Source organism: Aspergillus ambiguus, assembly GCF_047715705.1.
Source record: "Aspergillus ambiguus strain CBS 117.58 unplaced genomic scaffold BDV59scaffold_2, whole genome shotgun sequence".
Classification (NCBI taxonomy): Eukaryota; Fungi; Ascomycota; class Eurotiomycetes; order Eurotiales; family Aspergillaceae; genus Aspergillus; species Aspergillus ambiguus.
In genome coordinates, this window is record NW_027395515.1 from 604,705 (window position 1) to 623,390 (window position 18,686).

At 51.9% G+C, this 18,686-nt stretch overlaps 7 protein-coding genes across 7 annotated transcripts; 2 read left to right on the forward strand and 5 right to left on the reverse strand.

Moving 5' to 3' along the window:
* Nucleotides 1-151: 151 nt before the first annotated feature.
* BDV59DRAFT_47115 (TauD/TfdA dioxygenase family protein) lies at nt 152-2,145 on the reverse strand. Its single transcript, XM_073696461.1, has 6 exons — nt 1,454-2,145; nt 1,195-1,400; nt 679-1,133; nt 590-626; nt 404-537; nt 152-354 (listed from the first exon to the last, which is right to left on the reverse strand). The coding sequence occupies exons 1-6, from the start codon at nt 1,651-1,653 to the stop codon at nt 241-243; spliced, it is 1,146 nt and encodes a 381-aa protein (XP_073552381.1). The 5' UTR covers nt 1,654-2,145; the 3' UTR covers nt 152-240.
* A 987-nt stretch (nt 2,146-3,132) lies between these two features.
* Nucleotides 3,133-5,038, forward strand: BDV59DRAFT_197898 (putative transporter; the record flags this gene model as incomplete). The annotated part of the gene is made up of 6 exons (XM_073693033.1): nt 3,133-3,375; nt 3,442-3,770; nt 3,819-4,659; nt 4,707-4,825; nt 4,880-4,963; nt 5,014-5,038. The coding sequence occupies 6 exons, from the start codon at nt 3,133-3,135 to the stop codon at nt 5,036-5,038; spliced, it is 1,641 nt and encodes a 546-aa protein (XP_073552382.1).
* Nucleotides 5,039-5,597: 559 nt separating this feature from the next.
* BDV59DRAFT_208422 (alkaline phosphatase) lies at nt 5,598-7,292 on the reverse strand (the record flags this gene model as incomplete). The annotated part of the gene is made up of 4 exons (XM_073695203.1): nt 5,598-6,425; nt 6,481-6,753; nt 6,815-7,031; nt 7,083-7,292. The coding sequence occupies 4 exons, from the start codon at nt 7,290-7,292 to the stop codon at nt 5,644-5,646; spliced, it is 1,482 nt and encodes a 493-aa protein (XP_073552383.1). The 3' UTR covers nt 5,598-5,643.
* Nucleotides 7,293-8,364: 1,072 nt separating this feature from the next.
* BDV59DRAFT_168105 (uncharacterized protein) lies at nt 8,365-9,037 on the reverse strand. The gene is made up of 2 exons (XM_073688031.1): nt 8,860-9,037; nt 8,365-8,771 (listed from the first exon to the last, which is right to left on the reverse strand). Exons 1-2 carry the CDS (start codon nt 8,952-8,954, stop codon nt 8,552-8,554), a joined length of 315 nt encoding a protein of 104 aa, XP_073552384.1. The 5' UTR covers nt 8,955-9,037; the 3' UTR covers nt 8,365-8,551.
* Nucleotides 9,038-12,947: 3,910 nt separating this feature from the next.
* Nucleotides 12,948-15,218, reverse strand: BDV59DRAFT_197901 (putative phosphoinositide-specific phospholipase C; the record flags this gene model as incomplete). The annotated part of the gene is made up of 4 exons (XM_073693034.1): nt 12,948-13,113; nt 13,266-13,869; nt 13,935-14,724; nt 14,847-15,218. The coding sequence occupies 4 exons, from the start codon at nt 15,216-15,218 to the stop codon at nt 12,948-12,950; spliced, it is 1,932 nt and encodes a 643-aa protein (XP_073552385.1).
* Nucleotides 15,219-16,136: 918 nt separating this feature from the next.
* BDV59DRAFT_168114 (uncharacterized protein) lies at nt 16,137-17,212 on the forward strand. The gene is made up of 2 exons (XM_073688032.1): nt 16,137-16,221; nt 16,277-17,212. Exons 1-2 carry the CDS (start codon nt 16,167-16,169, stop codon nt 17,014-17,016), a joined length of 795 nt encoding a protein of 264 aa, XP_073552386.1. The 5' UTR covers nt 16,137-16,166; the 3' UTR covers nt 17,017-17,212.
* A 57-nt stretch (nt 17,213-17,269) lies between these two features.
* BDV59DRAFT_168115 (mitochondrial 54S ribosomal protein mL54) lies at nt 17,270-18,460 on the reverse strand. The gene is made up of 2 exons (XM_073688033.1): nt 17,760-18,460; nt 17,270-17,694 (listed from the first exon to the last, which is right to left on the reverse strand). Exons 1-2 carry the CDS (start codon nt 18,238-18,240, stop codon nt 17,441-17,443), a joined length of 735 nt encoding a protein of 244 aa, XP_073552387.1. The 5' UTR covers nt 18,241-18,460; the 3' UTR covers nt 17,270-17,440.
* Nucleotides 18,461-18,686: the final 226 nt, after the last annotated feature.

Consider the following 18,686-nt stretch of genomic DNA (forward strand, 5'->3'; position numbering starts at 1 on the left):
AATGAACTCATGCTTTATGCTCATAGGTATAGAGAGCTAGGCTCCTTCGCAAAGCCGCTCAAGCAATCATTCAACTCAACAGAGGAGAACAAGAATCACTACGTATAAGTTGCTCGAATCACAACTAATATGCTCGCAACATTCAATTTATCTCATTCATTGAAAACATCTTAGCTAAAGAAAAGATACCTTACATCTCATATACCCATGACATTCCATTTCATATATCAGTTTAGACCTTCAACCCTCAAACGGTGTCTCATACGGACGCTCTGCTTGAGGTGTGATTCTGGCCAAGTGGCGTCTCTGTCCATCTTCCCAGTCGAATAGAGCACTATGCGCGGCAACACGGTTCTATCAAGAATTAGCATTTGGACAGACCTTTTTAGAGCATTATACTTACATCCCAGACGACAACCGTGCCAGGGCGCCATCTCACACGGGTCTGGATGTCTTGGGACAGGGCGATGTGGTCGTACAGGAACTTGAGCAGGAAATCTGATTCCTCCTTCTTGTATCCAACAATGTAACGGGTGACTGGTTATTGTTAGTAAAAACTAAAAGATTAAGTTTGCACCTCACGACTTACACTGTGGGTTCACGTAAAGAGCCTTCTCTCCCGTAACCTATCCCATACTGTCAGATATGCACTAGACCTCCAATGCTATTGTCACTCACCGGGTGCGTGCGAACAATCGGATGCTCGGTCGTAATGCCCTCCCTCCGGGCAATTCCGCCCTTGTTCAGACTGTTGTTAATCTGTTCAATACCCGAGTGAACTGCTCTCAGTCCATGGAGCCGCTTCCGGAACTCAGGAGACAGACGTCTGTAGGCCTGGGCCATATCGCAGAAGAGTGTGTCACCTCCGCTCGACGGTCCATCGAGCAGATACAAGAAGGTAGTGCCGGGGGGCTGTCTCTCGAATGTCACGTCCGAGTGCCAGGTGATGGAGTTGGTGCGGGAGGCCAGGAAGTCCTGGCCACTGGTGTCGTCTGCGCCACGATGCACCAAATGAATCTCGGGGAAACCCTTCGGGGCGCCGGAGGTCTGATGAATATGATGCCTACCAAAGTAACCACCGAACTCCAGGGCCTTTTCAATAGGGAGGTGGGCGAAGTCCTGGTCGCGGAAGGCTGAGGCCTGTCAGCCGGACGTTCCAAATATGATACTGGGATAGAAGCATATTTCACATACCAACGACCTTACGCTTCGCAACGAACAATGCCAGCTGGTCCTTTCCTTCCTTGGTCAACTGACTCAGCTGGACGCCCTTGATCTCGCTGCCAATCGTGGGAGTGAGGTGGTCCACGTCGGCCTTCCCTGCGGGCAAGAGATCGGGGAAGTTAGGATCGGCGTCCTTGCCATGATCATAGTGTTCGAAGTCTGTCAAAGGGGGGTATCTGTATCATTGGTTAGTTGGCAAGACAGTAATTCAGGATGCCTTTGGGTTAACCTCTCGGTTTCATTATCCCACACGGGGAGGTAGTTGGGGAATGAGGCGGGAGGCTGCTTCGTCGTCCCCTTCAGCTCGTTCTCATGACGGTAGGCCTCCCCATAGCCGATGAGGTTCTCTTTGTTGAAACCACCATCAGTTCTGAGAGTAGCCTTTGGCGCCTGGCGCAAAGAGACGGTTTCAGTGAGCGATGGTGCCATATTCTTCGGGTTTGTTCAGTTGGTTCTGCTGGCTTTCTCAAGATGTGGGCTTTCATTCAGAGTATAACCCCCCAAAGCGAAGGGATACAACACCAGATATAGCCATCCTCACATCCGATTATCCGTGCTGGGCTTGCGCAATATTTGCGGGGTATGTGTCGACTACTTGTCGTATCGACGCAGGCTGGCTGTCGCATTCCAAGCGCACCGAGCCGCCGCGGGGTCGAAGAATGATGGAAATAGACGTTTCTACGATTGAAGGATAACATCCAGACTGGTTGATGAGCAGATCAGATACTTGCCCTATGGCGTGATACGAGGGCGATCTGAGAATATCCGTGATGTCGCTGATTCGGCAGATCGACTCTCTACGAAAAGGTGCGATTAACTACGAGAAACGCCGGGCTTCAAAAATCCGGATATGGTCGTTATTTCCTTCCAGACTAGTTGGTGTTTCACCGTGGTCGATTATACTCCTCGTGGTTGATGTCGTTGCAGGGAGTGGGCCAAGCATGGCGTGATAGGCCTTCTGGTTCGCGCAACGCTAGAAATTCGGCCGTCGGAAGGACTAAAGGAAAAACCCCGCTTGAATTCAAGTTAAGTCGTTTCCATGAGTAAGCTTAGTGAGGAGCAAGAAACACCACCGAGTCATTCTTGATGGATTAACATCACCCCAAGTTTCCGGCATTGATGGAGTTGACAAGGGTTAAAGTCCTGGTCCCTGAACAGCACAGACCGATTATATCCCAGCAACTTTTATAGACGCATAATTTTATGTTATCTGATCTGAGGTTGGGTTTAATGCTAGCTAGAAGCCGCGCTTGGTCCCATGTCGCGATGTAGATGACGAAAGATACCACCATAAGCCAATCCGATGGTGAAATCAAAGCCTGCCATCACTTTATCCTCGCAATAGGAATAGAAACGAGGGCTTTAATTTGCGAAAGGAACATTTCCGAAAAGAGGATATACTGCAGACGCTAGTTGGGATCCTGGGTTGACTCTGTTGATATTACTCGCGTTTCATAGCGTCACCATAGTTCGCCATGCGTAATGCTGCTCGCTCTTACCTCCAATTGGGTAGACACAATTTAGATCGCACGCTGCCAGTGGATATGCACTTCTTTTGCGGTCTTAGGCCGTCTGGCTTGCCGACGACAATTGATACTGGTTCATCCAGGCTTTGGCTGTTATCTGCCTATATCGCACGCACCATATCAAGCACCCTAAAGTAAACTTGAATCCACAGGCCAGACTTCACAATTGGCTGCCAGGTTTATCCACCTGGACGTGGGGTAATGCGCTGTTGCCCCTTGCTGTAGCCCAAGCTTCGGCTTTGGAAATTGCGTGATAAACAAATCCCCTTCCAGTGACAGAGGACGGATGTGAAAGACTATATATCCTATCCCGTTCGTGCCTTGCCTATCTGTCAAATTACTGACACAATCTATCCGTTGACCGAGCTGGTAATCCGGAAAAATGGCCTCAAACGAGACCAAAGGTGCAACGGCGGACACCAAGTTCGTTCCTTCAGGAACAGCATCGTCAACATCGCTCGATGTCGCTGAACGGATCAGGCCGGTTAAAGACTTGAGCGACTGCGCTTTTGACACTAGCGAAGATCCGCGATATTATAAACCTATTCCATCTTACGAAGGTATTCATCGATGGGATCCAGATTTCGATTGGGAAGAGGAAGAGGAAAAGCGTATTGTCAGAAAGGTAAAGGAAGCGCCATCGCTCATATACTCCGAAATAAAACTAGGAAGATGCTAACTTCCGCTCCAGATTGACATGCGCGTCTGCACATTTGCCTGCTTTACTTTCTTTGCGCTGCAGCTGGACCGCGGCAATGTCGTTCAAGCGATGTCAGACACCCTACTAGAGGACCTCGGCATGAATACCAACGACTACAACACCGGCCAAACAATTTTCTACCTCACTTTTCTATTTGCGGAGCTTCCATCTCAATTGATCTCGAAGAAACTTGGCCCCGACCGGTGGATTCCGATCCAGATGTTCTCGTGGAGTCTTATCGCTGCTTGCCAGGCATTCCTCAAGAACAAGGGGAGCTACTATGCCTGTAGAGCGCTGTTAGGGCTTTTTGAAGGCGGATTGTAAGCTGAGAATTGCATTCAAACGATTTTTGCTAACATTCAATTTAGTATTCCAGATACAATTCTCTTCCTCTCGTTCTGGTACAAATCGAAGGAGCTACCGATCCGACTGAGCTTCTTCTGGGTTTCATACCAAGGGACTGCCATTATTGGCGCTTTTCTAGCCTTCGGGTTCTTGCATATTCGCCATGACGATGGAAACGGCGGTTGGCGATACTTGTTCGCATATGAGGGGCTGATCACAGGAGTCATCGCCATAATTGCTGCATTCTGGATGCCGGCGTCGCCTGTCCAGACGAAGGGTGGCTTCAGGGGCAAAAACGGCTGGTTCAACGAGCGCGAAGAGAAGATTATGGTCAACCGCGTACTTCGGGACGACCCTAGTAAGGGTGGAATGCACAATCGCCAGGCTGTGAATCCGAAGATGCTGTGGCGTGCATTGTGTGATTACGACATGTGGCCAATTTACCTGCTCGGTCTAACATGGATGATCCCTAACACCCCAGCAACGAACTATATCACGTTGAATCTGAAATCGCTTGGATTCAGCACCTTCCAGACAAATCTCCTAACGATTCCGGCATATGTGATTTTTATCCTGAACCTGCTTTTCTGGACTTGGGTGTCTGAACGGTTCAACCAGCGTCTGCTTCTAGGTGTGGTTTCTGAAGTTTGGTGCCTGACTCTGCTGATTGCCCTGGCCGTCCTGCCAGCTGGAACGAGCTCATGGGTGATATGGATCTTAAACGTCCTGCTTATCGGGGCACCGTATGTTCACGCAATCATCGTGGCCATGGCATCTCGAAACGCCGGATCCGTTCGAACGAGAACAGTTGCCACTGCGCTCTATAACATGATGGTCCAGGCATCGAACATTATCGGAAACAACGTAAGTAATAATTCCCTAGCTTTATGTTTGCATATTGACTCTGGTAGATCTATCGAGACAACGATAAACCGCTATATCGCGTCGGGAACCGAGTGTTGATTGCCTTGTCAGTGTGGAGTTTGGTTCTGTTTGTCTTTGCCAAGTTTTACTACATCTGGCGCAACAAGTGAGAGAACTCTAGTCTGAGTTTGCAGGATATATATGCTGATATGCACCTCAGGAAAAATTCGGAGAAATGGGATGTGATGAACAGCGCAGAGCGAGAGGCGTATCTGGAGGCGAACCGAGACAAGGGCAACAAACGGTTCGCATTCCTGCTCCTATTTCCATCGTCCACTACTAACAATAATGCAGACTTGATTTCAGGTTCATCCACTAAATGACCCAACTGGCTTGGGTCGGATACCAAATGTGGCTCTCCATCGCAATAATAGACACTCAAACATTTAACATCTACAATAAACAAAAAGCAATCCAGCATAGAATGTTATAACGTATTTCACAAATGAGCGTCATACACAAGAAAGCGCCGCACCTCCACTTCCGATTCCACCTCTAGTGTGATGGCAGACTCAGATTCGAATATGAAGCTGGATTTCTACCTACCTCTTGAGATGGAGCGGAGTTACTCATCCAACTCAGATAAAACTGATGGTAACTAATCGGAGTTGCAACTAATATATATGACTAAGGCAGACCCGAACTAGTTAAGTGACATGGCCAAATATTCACTAGGTCATGCTCTCCAATCCGTGTACCTCTAGCAATCATCCAGTATGAGTACCCCTAAATCGACGTCACTGACTTAGTATGCGGAATAAAGGTTTAGTACGTAATGTCGTTGCGTCCTGCTGCCTATAGAAAATCGGAGTACATTTTAACTTCTAAAAACCATTACGCCCCGTACTCGAGGAACAGAGGAAACTAGAAATATATCTCCCATAATGGCCATCTCGTTTCACTGAGATTAACCAAGCCTCAGTGTTAGTGATCACAGCCATCGAGACTACGACGAGCAACGTCACGCTTGCCCAACCACGAAGAGTCCTTCTCAGAGGCCTTTCGCAGCTTCCTCGTGACAGCATCCATGTCAAGATCAAGAACATCCTCAATGTAGCGAGGGAGTTCCGTGTTATCCCAGCCGCCGGCGAGATCAGCCTGAAGCGCACGGCGCTTCCGTCCAGCGGCGTAACCGTGGAGAGTTATATCGACGGAGGTGTGACCACCGGTTGACCAGTCGACACCAGCGCGGGCAGAGAGAACGGAGGCCATGCCGGCCCCAATGCTGGACGCCTCGAGGATAGTCTTGACCTGATCATCAGAAGCATCATCAAGGCCGTAAGCGGGAAGTATGTCAGAGCGAAGGAAATCCTCCTCGTCGGTGCTTTCGGGGCGATTGTTCCAGACGGATTCGAGGTGCTCGCGGGAGTGGGTGCTGTTGCGGAGAGGGAGGGGGTCGTAGCCGTTGAGGGTGAGGCCTCCGGTTTCGTGGTCAGCCGCGGACAGCATTATGGTGTCAGGGTGCTTGTCGATCCACTCGCGCACCCAGGCGATCACATCGTTGTACATCCAGGTCTCGATGGCGTGGTTGGCCGGGTCGCTGGCGTGGCCGGCGTGATCGATACGAGCGGCCTCAATCATGAGGAAGAAACCCTTCTCATTGCGGCGAGTGGCGTTGTGGAGGACATTGACGGCAGTCTTGGCCATCTCGAGAAGGGAGGGCTCATCCTGGAGAACCTTCCGGTCCATCTCGTAGCGCATGCTCTCTGTTTTATATTAACAACGTGTTGGAAAGGCGGTACTACGGTTCCGTGGGCTTACCCTCGGCGAAGAGACCCAGGAGGGGGAGCTCGGCCTTCGAGAGAGCATCGAACTCGTTGCGGTCCTGGGCGACGGTCCAGCCCTTCTCTTCAGCGTAGGCCAGCAGATCGAGGCCATCTGACCGACAGGAGCCCTCGGTGGTGTTGGGCGAGAAATTGCAGCGTCCACCACCGAGAAGCAGGTCGACCATGGAGCCGAGAGGGTGGCTGTATCCGAGCTGTTGCTCCGCAATCAAAGGCTGGGAGCCACGGTTAGCGACGTGAGCCGCGTAGACTGGAATAAAGTTAGTACCGTTTACCTGGTGGTAGTTTCCAGAATAAGAGAGAAGTTATACCAGCTGGGGTGGCGTCGCTGATGGACGTAGTGGAGACGAGGCCTGTCTTCAGTCCTCCCAACTTTGCAGCCTCAAGAATCGAACCGACCGGCAGGCCTTCGGGTGTGACGGAGATGGCACCGTTGTAGGACTTGTGGCCGGCAGCAAAGGCAGTGCCAGAAGCCGCGGAGTCGGTGATCATGCTGCTGGCAGAGTGGGTGCGCACGCGACCAATGGCCTGAACGAGATGTTAGCACCGTAACCCTGGCTTCAAAGATCTTTTGCTCACCAAATCATCCACAGCAAGCTCATGGATCTCCGGGTTTGCGCCCGACGTGCCGGTCTCAATGAGAGAGGCAAGATCACGGGCCATGTTCTGGGATGCAGGACCGTAGCCATCGGGGACGATGTAGATGACATTCTTCGCCTCGACAGAGGCCGCAGAAGCGGACTGAATCAGGGCCACGCCGGCAGCAGCGACAGCAGTGCGGATATGCATTTTGATCGAGCGATTGAGGATCGATTTGCAGGAACAAAAGCTCAATGAATCCGGATGCAATGCAGCTTTTATAGCTACTACAGCCACAGGTCGGATCTGTATACGACTCGAGGCATCTCCAGATCGTCTTAAATCTTCCAATGGATATCATCTTCCAGGCAACGTGCACCAGAACCGAGATATAGGACACTTGGGACTCCACCAGCGTCGGTCATGATGCCAGGAACGGAGCAGGGGTTGGAACAGGACAATTGACGGCGAAAGGAGGCCAGTGGTTCCGAAGAGTCTCGGAAATTTTTAAGCGGCCCTCCGCAACTGGGGCATATTTAATTTCCCGTCAGATGGCGTATATAAAGGGTCTCAGTGCAATCGTGAATCAGAAGATGGCAGCTTCCCACGTTCTCCTCGTACGTCGTTTAGCCAAGAAACCGTCGATGCCAACGCGGGGACGCTCGGCGCCATGGCCAGTCCGGACCCCATAGGTCATTGGGGTTCGGTGAGAATCACGAATGTCTGAGAAACAATAATACTATTGGTTTGGTGTATGCACTTCGAAGTAGTGTGTCATGAACGGTGAAATTAGCCCAGGGATGTTTGGTTGGTACTTGATGTACTTCGTCTAGTGTCGTCCGGACAGAGTAGAAGGCACTACCACAGTTTTTGCCAGCAGGATAGGGCCTTACCCAAAGCAAATGAGAAGCAAAGTGTTGCGAAGGAAGGAATATGCTTCAGAACTTTTCAGTGCCTTATACTCGCGTTATTGCCCCTAGAAACTGGATGACCTCATGAATTGGGTCAGCAGGACCTCTGAGTGGGACGGGCGTTCCGACTTAGCGCCAAGAAAATGTAGGGGACTTGGGTAGTTAGCAGGAGGCATGGCAATGGGATCCTTGAGAGATGCTAGGGGAAAGTGTCTTGGGAAGAGGCCCGGAGTAACACACGACACTGATGACCGAAGGACGAACGAGAAGATCTAATTTGCAAAAGGGTTAGATTGACCGTCTAGTAATCAGCTCTTAATTACCCATGCAGTAGCTACTAGGCCTACAGCGAAGCCAGATAGCTATACATTGCAATTCTAATATATCATTTGATTAGGGTGCAAAACACTTTTTCATATCCTTGTACAAGACACAAGGGCAATTATGGGCAACTACGTGATATCATAAAAGGATAAAATACCCGATTCACCAAGAAAACTATCGCAATGTAGTGCAGCAAACGATCATCAGTCGTGTCCATCTATCGGCGAGAGATGTCTACTCCCCAATTACATACTCACATCCCGAGTCCCCGATCCACACTTCATGTAATTTGCCGGCAGGTACATCAACTCTTGCCCCAACGCCAAACGTCTCCTTCTTGACCTCTCCGTTGTGTAGGCTGGCATTGTCTTCGGGATATGTGATGGTCAAAGTCCCTTGTCGGATGAGGTGGGTTGTCAGGCCTGCATGTCTGTGTGGAGAATAGTGAGCATTACTGTTACGGAACAATATTAGCATGATATCGATCGAAACATAGGAGAGTCTGGGGATTTTCTGATATAGAATATGGAAAGTCAACGTACCTTCCATCCGCCCAGGTGAAAACGTGCCGGAATCCCCAGTCCTTGACAAGACGCTCGCATTCGCTGCGGCTGCCGATGGGGTAGGTCTCTGCCATATTAGATATGGATTACGACAATCAGAGAGATAGAAGTGTCCGTATATAAGCAGTGATGGGGTGATATTGGTAAAGACGCGGATCTTGTTGGTCGATGCGGGGAGAAAGGCCGATGACGTCGATCGCCTATTTGGGTTAGTTTATTGATGGCCTGAAACTTATGGACGGGAATCACGTGCGCCCTGTAGGTCTATCAATTCTTCTGAGGGTGCGAGGGCAGTCCTTTCTGTTCATCCGGGACATGTCTACACGGCTTTTCGCTAATGAAGGACCAGTTTGTCAAAACATAAAGAGCTACGTCAAAAGATTCGACAGATTGACTAACATGGTGACTTTTGCCATTTGGCATTATGCGAAGAATTAGGCCATCATGCTCATGATAAAGGCTGCATATCGTACAGTACACTCGAAGAGCACCCTCCCGTCCATACCCCAGATCGAGATTCCATGCGCGAGATGAACGACAGCCCGTTAGTCGCTTCCGGTCGATCTGTCTGCCTGTTCCCACTCCCATATAAACCATCCAAGGAACAAGCGAGGACGAGCCGGCGGGCAATCCTATATATACATTCCGCTCCCCTGATAGGGCGGCGTCTGCCTCATCATCGCTCTCTTTCGATGCAAAAGTCCTCGGCCCTCACATACGTTTATGCGTGGGGCATGACTTGGCCCTGAAGGGAAAATGTTGGCATGGGGTTCCATAGACAGGAGATACGCTGTTTTGGTGGGGTAGGGCTCCTTACAAGAAAGAGGAGCATTATCATGTAGAGCAGGCTGTTCCGCAGACGTGGCAGTTCTTTCCTGGAATCACCCACGTCTCCTTGCCATCGTTTTGGCAGGTTGGGCAGCGGACTCCGGGCATCTGGGCTCGGTCAGAAACGGGCATTACCGGGGTGGTAGATGAGAGTGCTTACCGGCATGATGATGGGATTTATGTAGAATATCGTTCTAGCATGCGAGATAGGACGGTACCAAGGTGGATGGAGTCAAGTTGGGAACGGCTGCGCGCACAGATTCCACCAAGATCACGATAGACAAAAGGCGAAAGCTTGAAAGATTAAGTAGGGCGGTCAGAGTTTAATAGTCTCCGAGTGAACCAAGTTTTCGTGTCTGAGCTTAATCAATAGACAAGTGTTGTTGGATGGAGGGAGTTCATCCCGTCTTTATAGGTTCAGTTCAGCCTTGGTGGACGGGGGGTTACCCATTAGTCTGGGAAGTGGAGGGAACACTCGGCTCAATTTTTATTTCTATTATTATTGTTTTGTCTATCTTTCTCTTTTTCCTTAGACTAAATTATGGCCCCTATCACATCGGGAGATCTTCGCTCTAGGTTGGGCGATCGATCGATTGACCAGTCGGTTGGATTGGAATCGATTGGATTGGTTTGCAATTGCAATGCAATGCACCTCTCCATTCTATCTATCCTGCGGTGGATGTGACGAACGGACCCTGGTCGACGCAACATGTCATGCGGTGTCAAGGGCTCAGACCTCCATGGGATTCGCTCGGATGTTGCCGTCGATGACAAGCATTTGCATTCAATTGACGATAGATAGATCCACTTGGTCTTTGCTGTTCCCTGCAAGAAGGGAGGGACAGGGGAGATACGTGTGCAAGGCGTCCTCCTTGTAGGGGCCGTTACTGCAGCCCCCTTCAGCCATGCCAACGACATGATGACGATGGAGACGCACCATCCTTTCAGCACAACGACAGTCGCAATCACAAACAATAGCCAATGGGTCGGTCAATTGGTTGACGCCCACAGTTGGTCACCATCGGTGTTTAATTGACTGTCACCATCAGATCCTGATGGCCGGCGACACATCAGTTGGGTCTCCAGACACCCACTTTCATATTTGGCAGGACTTACAACGTCCATTGGCCACGGGGCCCTGTCGAAGCTAACGCATCCCTGGGCCCCATTGGGGCCCAAATTACGTGCAGGGAGTCAGCTGGGTTCATCCTTGCCACTGGGGAGGGACCGGAGCTAGCATCTTGAAATCCTGGAGCTAACCGGGATGGTGTGAGTCCCCCCACTAACGCCAACTTCCTCTGAAGCAGATTAGTTTCTATCAGCCAGGGAGATAGGTCGGGATTCTAGTCATGGCCCTCCCTTCTCGTGCGCTATCCTACGAGATCGACCTGGATCTCAATGGAATAAGAAATCCTGCTAGTAATGGGAAAGTCGATCAACCCATGAAAGAACCGACAAGCTGTACGGATCCATGGGTACCGAGACGTTGGGTAGAGTTGATTTGACGGGCCATACAGAAATACCAATGCAGGAGTATCCTTGTTTTTTCTACTCTCTCGTTCTCTTCTAGCTTTCATCCACGACAGCTGAAAGCCGGAAACTTTATCACGGTCCGGGGGATTGACTGCGGTCCCAGCACTGCAGGACCGGTTCCTGCCCCACCTGCTGGGGGTGCGCGTGTTGATCAGTGTATTTCTCACATCTCGGCTGCGAAATTGCCCCATGCTGGACACCGCTTGGTCGAAACCGAATTGGATACATAACATCAACGTCCGGACAGGGTGGAGCTGCCTGTCCTGCTCAAGGGCGGGCGGGACACAACAGGGCAAGACACCGCTGGCAGTGGATGTGTGGATTAACAAGCGGAACCGTGTAACCGGCCAGGTTTATTTTCCGACAATCTGTCACTTGACTATACTTCCACGTAAGGGGAGCATCCCTCAAAACCTCGTCTCCCGAGTGCGTCGTAGGCTCGTTTTTTTGAAGCCCGTCTCAGGGGCTCTCCCGAGCTGCCGGGCAGATTGGCCAGGGGGGGGGGAAGTATTAGCGTTGACACCGGTGGTGGCTAACTCGGGGCGCTAAACGCGATCAGGAATTTCTCCAGGCCATGAGCGATGGATGATTGGGATAGGCTCTTTTTTGACGTTGATATCCATCCAAAGTGACAGGTCAACTGTGGAGGGACGGCCTCCTGTCAAATCCAACCCGTCTGCCCGGCCTTTGCTCTCCCCTCCACCAGCCAACCAGGCCGTTATCTTTTTATTTTTTCCCTGACAAATGACTAATTGGAATTCCTGTTCTAAGAAAAGCGGTTCAAAAGGGGGTGGGGGAGACGATCCAAATGATATGCACATCTCTCGTTCTAGTAGGAAGCTCTCCAAGCCGATTGCGACAATCAGGGAAGATTCCTACCGAGCAGGTCGAAAGCCCCGAGAAAGATCAGATTCCCAGTTCCGATCTCACCGCCAGTTATCTCGTGTATGCCCCTAGCCGGGCGTCGGTTGTCCTGCAATATGCTGTACGGAGATCGATCACCATGTCGGCTTTCGAAGGATGGACCTGGGGCTCCGGCGTTACCAATCACTCGACTTCTTCATCTCCATCGCTCGTCCTGCTTATTCTCGGCTCTCCGGAGCTGTGGATCCTTCACTGAGTCATGTATGCTCTATACGTTAACTCGGCCGGTTTGTTGGGCCCGTTGGCTGGCTGGAGGCCACATACCAGTCGCTGATGAAAATCCCATAGACGCTTTGATGAGTTACTCCGTAGATGAACTACAGTTCGATGAACGTGGTTAGATCCACCGCACTTTTGTCGGCCCAGCTCGGCGCTCAAATGACTGATCTACTGCGTCCGATTGATTTCGGCGGTATTTCCGCTTACTGTAAAGATATCGCAACAGGCGAGTAAGTTTTCCGTACTCGGAAGATAAATGCCAGATCAACGGGAAGAACTTGAACAGGTAAATCAAAGCTAAGGGAAGTGAAAACAGGTCCTCACGCCCAGCCTCCTGCGGCGCGCCCGATCAGGCCAAGCCCGGCAGTTGTCCCTTACGCTTGCACCCTGTCTGACCGACCAGGATTCGTACATAGCCCGATGCAAGGCCAAGTAAAGACAAGGTAGCAACAAGAGTAATTGAGTAGCTTCTGTATGTACAGTCCGCTTTAGAATTTACGAAGACATGACTAAACTGCAAAGGCAAAACGATAGTACATGCAGCTTTGGGCGACGCTCGCAAATCAGGACAGTTTCTTGGTGATATGGACTAGTAGAGCGCCGCCGGACGCAGATCCTGCGCAACCACTAAGGTGGACAAGACGATAGCCCTCTTGCAGATGAGCAAGTTTGACGCAAGCCCAGGCGGCGAGGGAGTCCCGTCCGATCTCGTCGTCCTTGACCTTGAATCTGTAGAGTTGGTCAGTATCAGGGTTTGGTGGCGACCTGACCAGCAGCAGGAAACGGGATATGGCTTGTGTAACACCCATGTCAAGACCGAGGAAGGCCAGTCAATGGAGAATCGCCTAACTGTTGGGAGGAAAAGGAATTACAGCACATACCTGACAAATGTCAATTCGTCAACTACCCCGGGTAGAGTGGGAAACTGGATTAGCTGGCGGCCAAAGTCGGGGTTACACCCGGTGGCACTCTTGATGGTGCGTTTGTAGCTCGATTTCTCCGAGTCTGTGCTATCATCGCCCTGTGGCGCTCCCGTCTCGTTATCAGCCGGGGTTTCAACATGCAGATAACACGCCACATAGGGCCGGAATCCCTTTTCGTTCTTGTCACCCGGAGGCAGGGGGATGCCCTGACCCGCGAGGACCTCAATGGAGAGATCAAGCTGCCGACGTGTTATGGCGCTGCCAGCGGTATCCGAGCTTCGGTATCCGTGCGGCTTGAGCACCCAGCCTTGCTGGCCAGCAAACATGGCGTGATTGAGCATCACACCTTTGTCGACATTCTGCCAGTTCAGGGCGACGATCTGTGCGCCACGCCGCCAGAAAAAGCTGGGGTCGAGGTTGGATGAGGTCACCCGCAGCCCGAACGGATAGATACGCATGAAGTGGTTGCGGTTGTGCTCGAACAGCGCCTCCGGGTCTTTCGCATGTGCAGCCCGGGCCGCCTTCTCAGACAGCGAAAACACGTGTCCGGGAACCTTGGCCTCTGTTACACGTCCAATCAGTAATCGTGGGGACGGAGGAGTCTCCCAATCTGGCAGTGGGGCGTACCTGGTTGAGCAAAATGGCTGAATCGGAACCCTTTCGTGAAGACCGCTAGTCTGCTCAGACCCTGAAAGATCTTCGATGGTGCTTTCGGTGGTTGGGCCGCCGTGTTCACGGCTGTACTGGTCGAATCGCCCTGTGAGTCCTGCTGTTTCGCTTCGTCAAGCTCATCCGTGCGGTCTTCACCCTCGTCCCCTTGGCCTTCATTTGTCGGGGAAACCCACTTCACCTTGATAAGGATCTTGCGCTTTAGATCCTGCGGCGCAGGGATGGTCTTGGTGGCCTCGATCTCGGGTGTGACCTCTACCAGCATTCCTTTGAACGCCTCTTCCATTATCTCCACCATCGTCTCCTGCTGCTCCAGGCATGCATGCACCTCCAAGCTCACAATCACGGGCATATCAGTTGTGACAAATGCGTTGTCACGAATGGCATGGCAGACATCACGGAACGTCGTGCCCTTGGTGAGCGTGTGACCATGCAGCACTCGCGGCTCAAGACGAGGAGGGATGGAAGCCGCCGGATCGACCGCTTGCTGGCTGGGGGCCGGAGGTGCATCGCCAGCGGCCGACTTGCGACCCAAAAGGCCTCCCAACTTGGAGGAGAGTGACTTTTTTCCGGTTGGCTTTCTGCGCCCAGCTGCTTTGGGTCTGGTTTCCTTTTTCTTGTGGCCACCATCGTCCTCGTCGCTACTGCTACTACTACTGCTACTGGTATCGGCATCTGATTCACTGTCGGAGTCCGGCTCTCCATCCCAGACGTCAATTTCGACGCATCTGCAGCCGTTGAGGAGGACCTATGACGATGTCAGCTGCGCACGCCAGTATGAGGATGTCTTGGCGTGGGTGATGATGCATAGGCCGCGGAGAAGCATTGCCCGTAGACACCAGAAAGGCCGCAAGCAAGGAAGAGACATACAGCAGCATAGGAGCGGGCATCCGAGTCGCTAGATAGTTGATTACCGGTAAGGTAGGTGTTATGACTTGAAGAAATGAAATAGTCTGTCATGGGCGCAGAGTAGTCTGCATGCTTGGCGGGGCTGAATGCAGAAGATGCTGGGCTGGCCATATAGGCATGAAATGCGTCCAATGAAGACAAAGGATCCACAGCGCCGCTGACATCTGGAGACTCATGTTGGACAGTAGAGAGGAATTCGGATTTCGAGGTAAGGGCAGTGTTGTAGACTTTCTCCAAGTGGGAAAGGACAGCAGGCGAGAATGAGGTGATCGTTCCGGGCTTGGAGGGATCGTGGACAGTGATCTGCCCCGTCTTTTCGACGAGTACGTCCATTGAATCGAACTCGAAATGTCGAGGATTCTGCAACTTTTCGGATAGGATACGTATCCAGTAAGATCCAGGAACCCCTGTTGACTGAGAGGTGACGTTGACAGGGGGTGGACTGATGTATTGTGGCCGGATCGGCTGATGATCAATGCACCACGGGTTTGGAGGGGCTACCGACAAGCCGGGAGACGGAGAGTGGCGAGCTGAGGAACAATCGTGAGAAATCGGGTGGGAGACGAGGTGATATTTGAAGCAGAAGACAGATCATGTCCTAAGGATGATCTGTCCAGCAACGATGGAAACCCCGCGATGCAGACGAGTGTGGGAGAGAGAAGGATGAATTGGCGGTGGCTGTTTCGAATAATGATTGACTTGATTGCCGATGCTCCACTTCTGCTTGGCTTGTGGACGGCCGGAGATATAGAGTGTGTTCGACGAGAGATGGAGAGGAGAGGGGAGTTGAGGGCGAGAGAAGTATATACGACCTTGTAGAGGGGCCTCTATGAGGTCAGCATCGACACATGGACGGATAATATATCCTTGACTGATTGACTGATTGATCTGATGTTTACCCATGTATCTATATCTTTGTTACTACTATTATAATTATCTATATTATAGAGGAATTTGTTCTCAGCCATCAAGATCCAAGTTCATTACTTAGGAGGGCCTCCAGATGCACTCCAGATGGACTCCGGACGTATGCGCAGTAGAGCCTATAGATCCAGCTCACGGCCAAATATTCATGTATATATATATATATATATAAAAGAATGGAATAAATTCTACATCAGGAGAAGATCCAATATTCACATCCATACCCTAGATTCATGAGATGGGTTTCTCTATCGTAATACAATCGCAACCCCGCCCGCCTATACAACTTTCTCTTTCGCCCCTCCGTCATCTTTCTTCCTCCTTCACCTCCCCACCGTCAACTCTAACACCGCCATCATGGCAGACAACAACACTCCTCTACACTTCTTCGACATTACCTCGACGCTCCCAGGTATGTCTACGTCCCTCCTCACCCTCGGTCTACCTACTAACCCCCCTCGCCACAGGGGCGTCGCGATCCTGGTCCCCGAACACCATGAAAACTCGGATGGTTCTCAACTACAAGCGCATTCGCTACACGCAGTCCTTCATTTCCTACCCAGACATTGCGCCGCTCCTTTCGCATCTCGGCGTTAATCCCCACGCCCAGGGGATGGCCTACACCCTCCCCGCCATCTGTCACAAATCCGTGCCTTCCAATCCCAACGGCGCCCTGATGGACTCGTTCGCCATCGCCGCCCACCTGGACCAAACCTACCCCTCGCCGTCGCTCTTCCCCTCCGGCGACGCCAGCTACGCCCTGACGCTCGCCGTCTCCAAACTCATCAACGAAGTCGCGGCCAAATGCTTCACCCTCATCATCCCTAACGTCGCCGACCTGCTCGACCCGCGCGGCCGCGAGTACTTCATCAAGACACGATCCGCGCGCTTCGGGAAGCCGTTGTCCGAGGTACGCCCGAGGGATAAGAAGGAGGTGCGCGCGATGATCGATGCCGCGAAGAACGAGTTTGCGACAATTGCGCAGATGTTGCTTGGGCGGCTGGGGAAGAAGGGCCCCTTCTTCGAGGGAGAGCGGCCCAGCTATGCTGACTTTCAGGTCGCCTCGTTCCTCGTGTGGTGCGAGAGGGCCGATAAAACCCTCTTCAATGAGCTGATCGCTGTCGGGGATGGCGCTGTGAAGGCTCTGTGGGAGGCCTGTCTGCCGTGGGTCGAGGGGCAGGGTGAGGAGAAGGAGTGGAAGTTCTAAGCATGTCTTCATGCTCGACAAGGTCAGGCCTTGCACTCCCAGCAGGGGTGGTGAGGTTCTGGGAAAAGGGCTGGTTTCGTTCTTCATCAGTTTAGCGATGCATCAAATCACTGTGCCTGTACATAATTGAGGCGGTTGGCGACTACACAGTCCGCATATATACTATCGAATACCCACTGTCAAGCAAAATCCCAGCAGTCCGGTATCAAGAGGTTCCTCCACTCTTAGTCGTACGGTCTTCTGGCGTGCAGGCCATGGAGTAATATAAAAATCCATTCAGCGCTGACCTGGGAATACACAGTACAGATGATATAAAATACATTGGAAGAAATCCCCCGAACAGGTCCCTCCACACACCCAATCGCACTTGTACAGATAGCTGTCCAGCACCCATGCAGAGAATCCACGCCAGACTGTCTCACGATTACAGACCGCGCAGGAAGTTGGCCTCGCGGATGGCCTTCCGCCGCGCCTCTCTTGCGCTCTTGGTAATCTCGGTCCGCTTCTCCAGGCTCTCGGTCGCCTCCGCCAGGAAGTCTTCGCCGGCTTGTTCGCCACGGTTGTACGACGCGGGGGTGATGTCCGTGGCGTGATGATGGACGGGGATCTTGGGGGGAAGGGTCGCGGCACGCGCAGCCATCTTCTTCTCGTAGCGCTTGCGCTGTTTCTTGTTCAGAGCTGAACAGACGTCTCCGTTAGCGTCCCATACAATGGAAGGGGAGGAAAAGGAAGACGACACATACTGCTCGGGTCCACGCCACCCTCAGACTTCGACTGCTTCTTCGCATCATCCAACAACGACCATAACCATTCCGGATACTCAGAATCCTCCAGAGCAACGAGATCGGGCTTGTTCTTGAAATAGTTCAGGCCCTGCAGTTTCGTGCCGGCCGGGCACGAGCTCGGCGGACGCTCCACCGGCTTCGTCGCCTTCGCGGGGTTCGCATCCGTGTGCACGCCCTCCGGTGTGCTCAAGGGCTGCGACACGCCGGGGGTTGCGGACGAGACGGCCGAGGGAACTGTGATGTCGCCGGCGACGGGCTGTCGGGGGGTCGGCGGAGGAGGCGTCGCGGATACGGTGGGCTTTCCATCACTGTAGTTCCGGAATTGGGCCCGGTAGACGGGAAGTTGGCGTGCGCAAGATGACGACGACCACGTCACAGTGTGTTGCGGTTGAAGTCGCGAGAGGATGGTGGTCCGGCAGCGGTGGCAGATCATTGTCATAGGGAACCGCGTCGGACGGGTCAAATATTGATCAATGGTACTGAGACACTTTTTGACCCCGTTATATGAGCCTGAGTGATTTCTCCCGGGCTCGATGGAGACGATTATCGGGAACTGGATGGGCTGGACGGAGCAATCTCGAGAAAAACTGCGGAATGAATTTAATGCCAAGCCGGAGGTGTCAGGTGATCAACATGTCACCTGACTTTATACAACATAGGGTGAATGGCTTCACCCTCACTATGAACACAGGTGCCCCGACCATGCGACGTTTCTTCCTTTAATTTACGTAATATTTAGACAGAAGTGATACCGGTGTTATAAGGCCTATTTCTAAAATCCATCTAAAGTAGATACGTAACGTTTCCACCTGACCTCTGCTGTGTAAATCAAGACCTCCGGGTGTGGCAGCAAACTGACCAAAGAAGATGTAAATCCACTAGAAA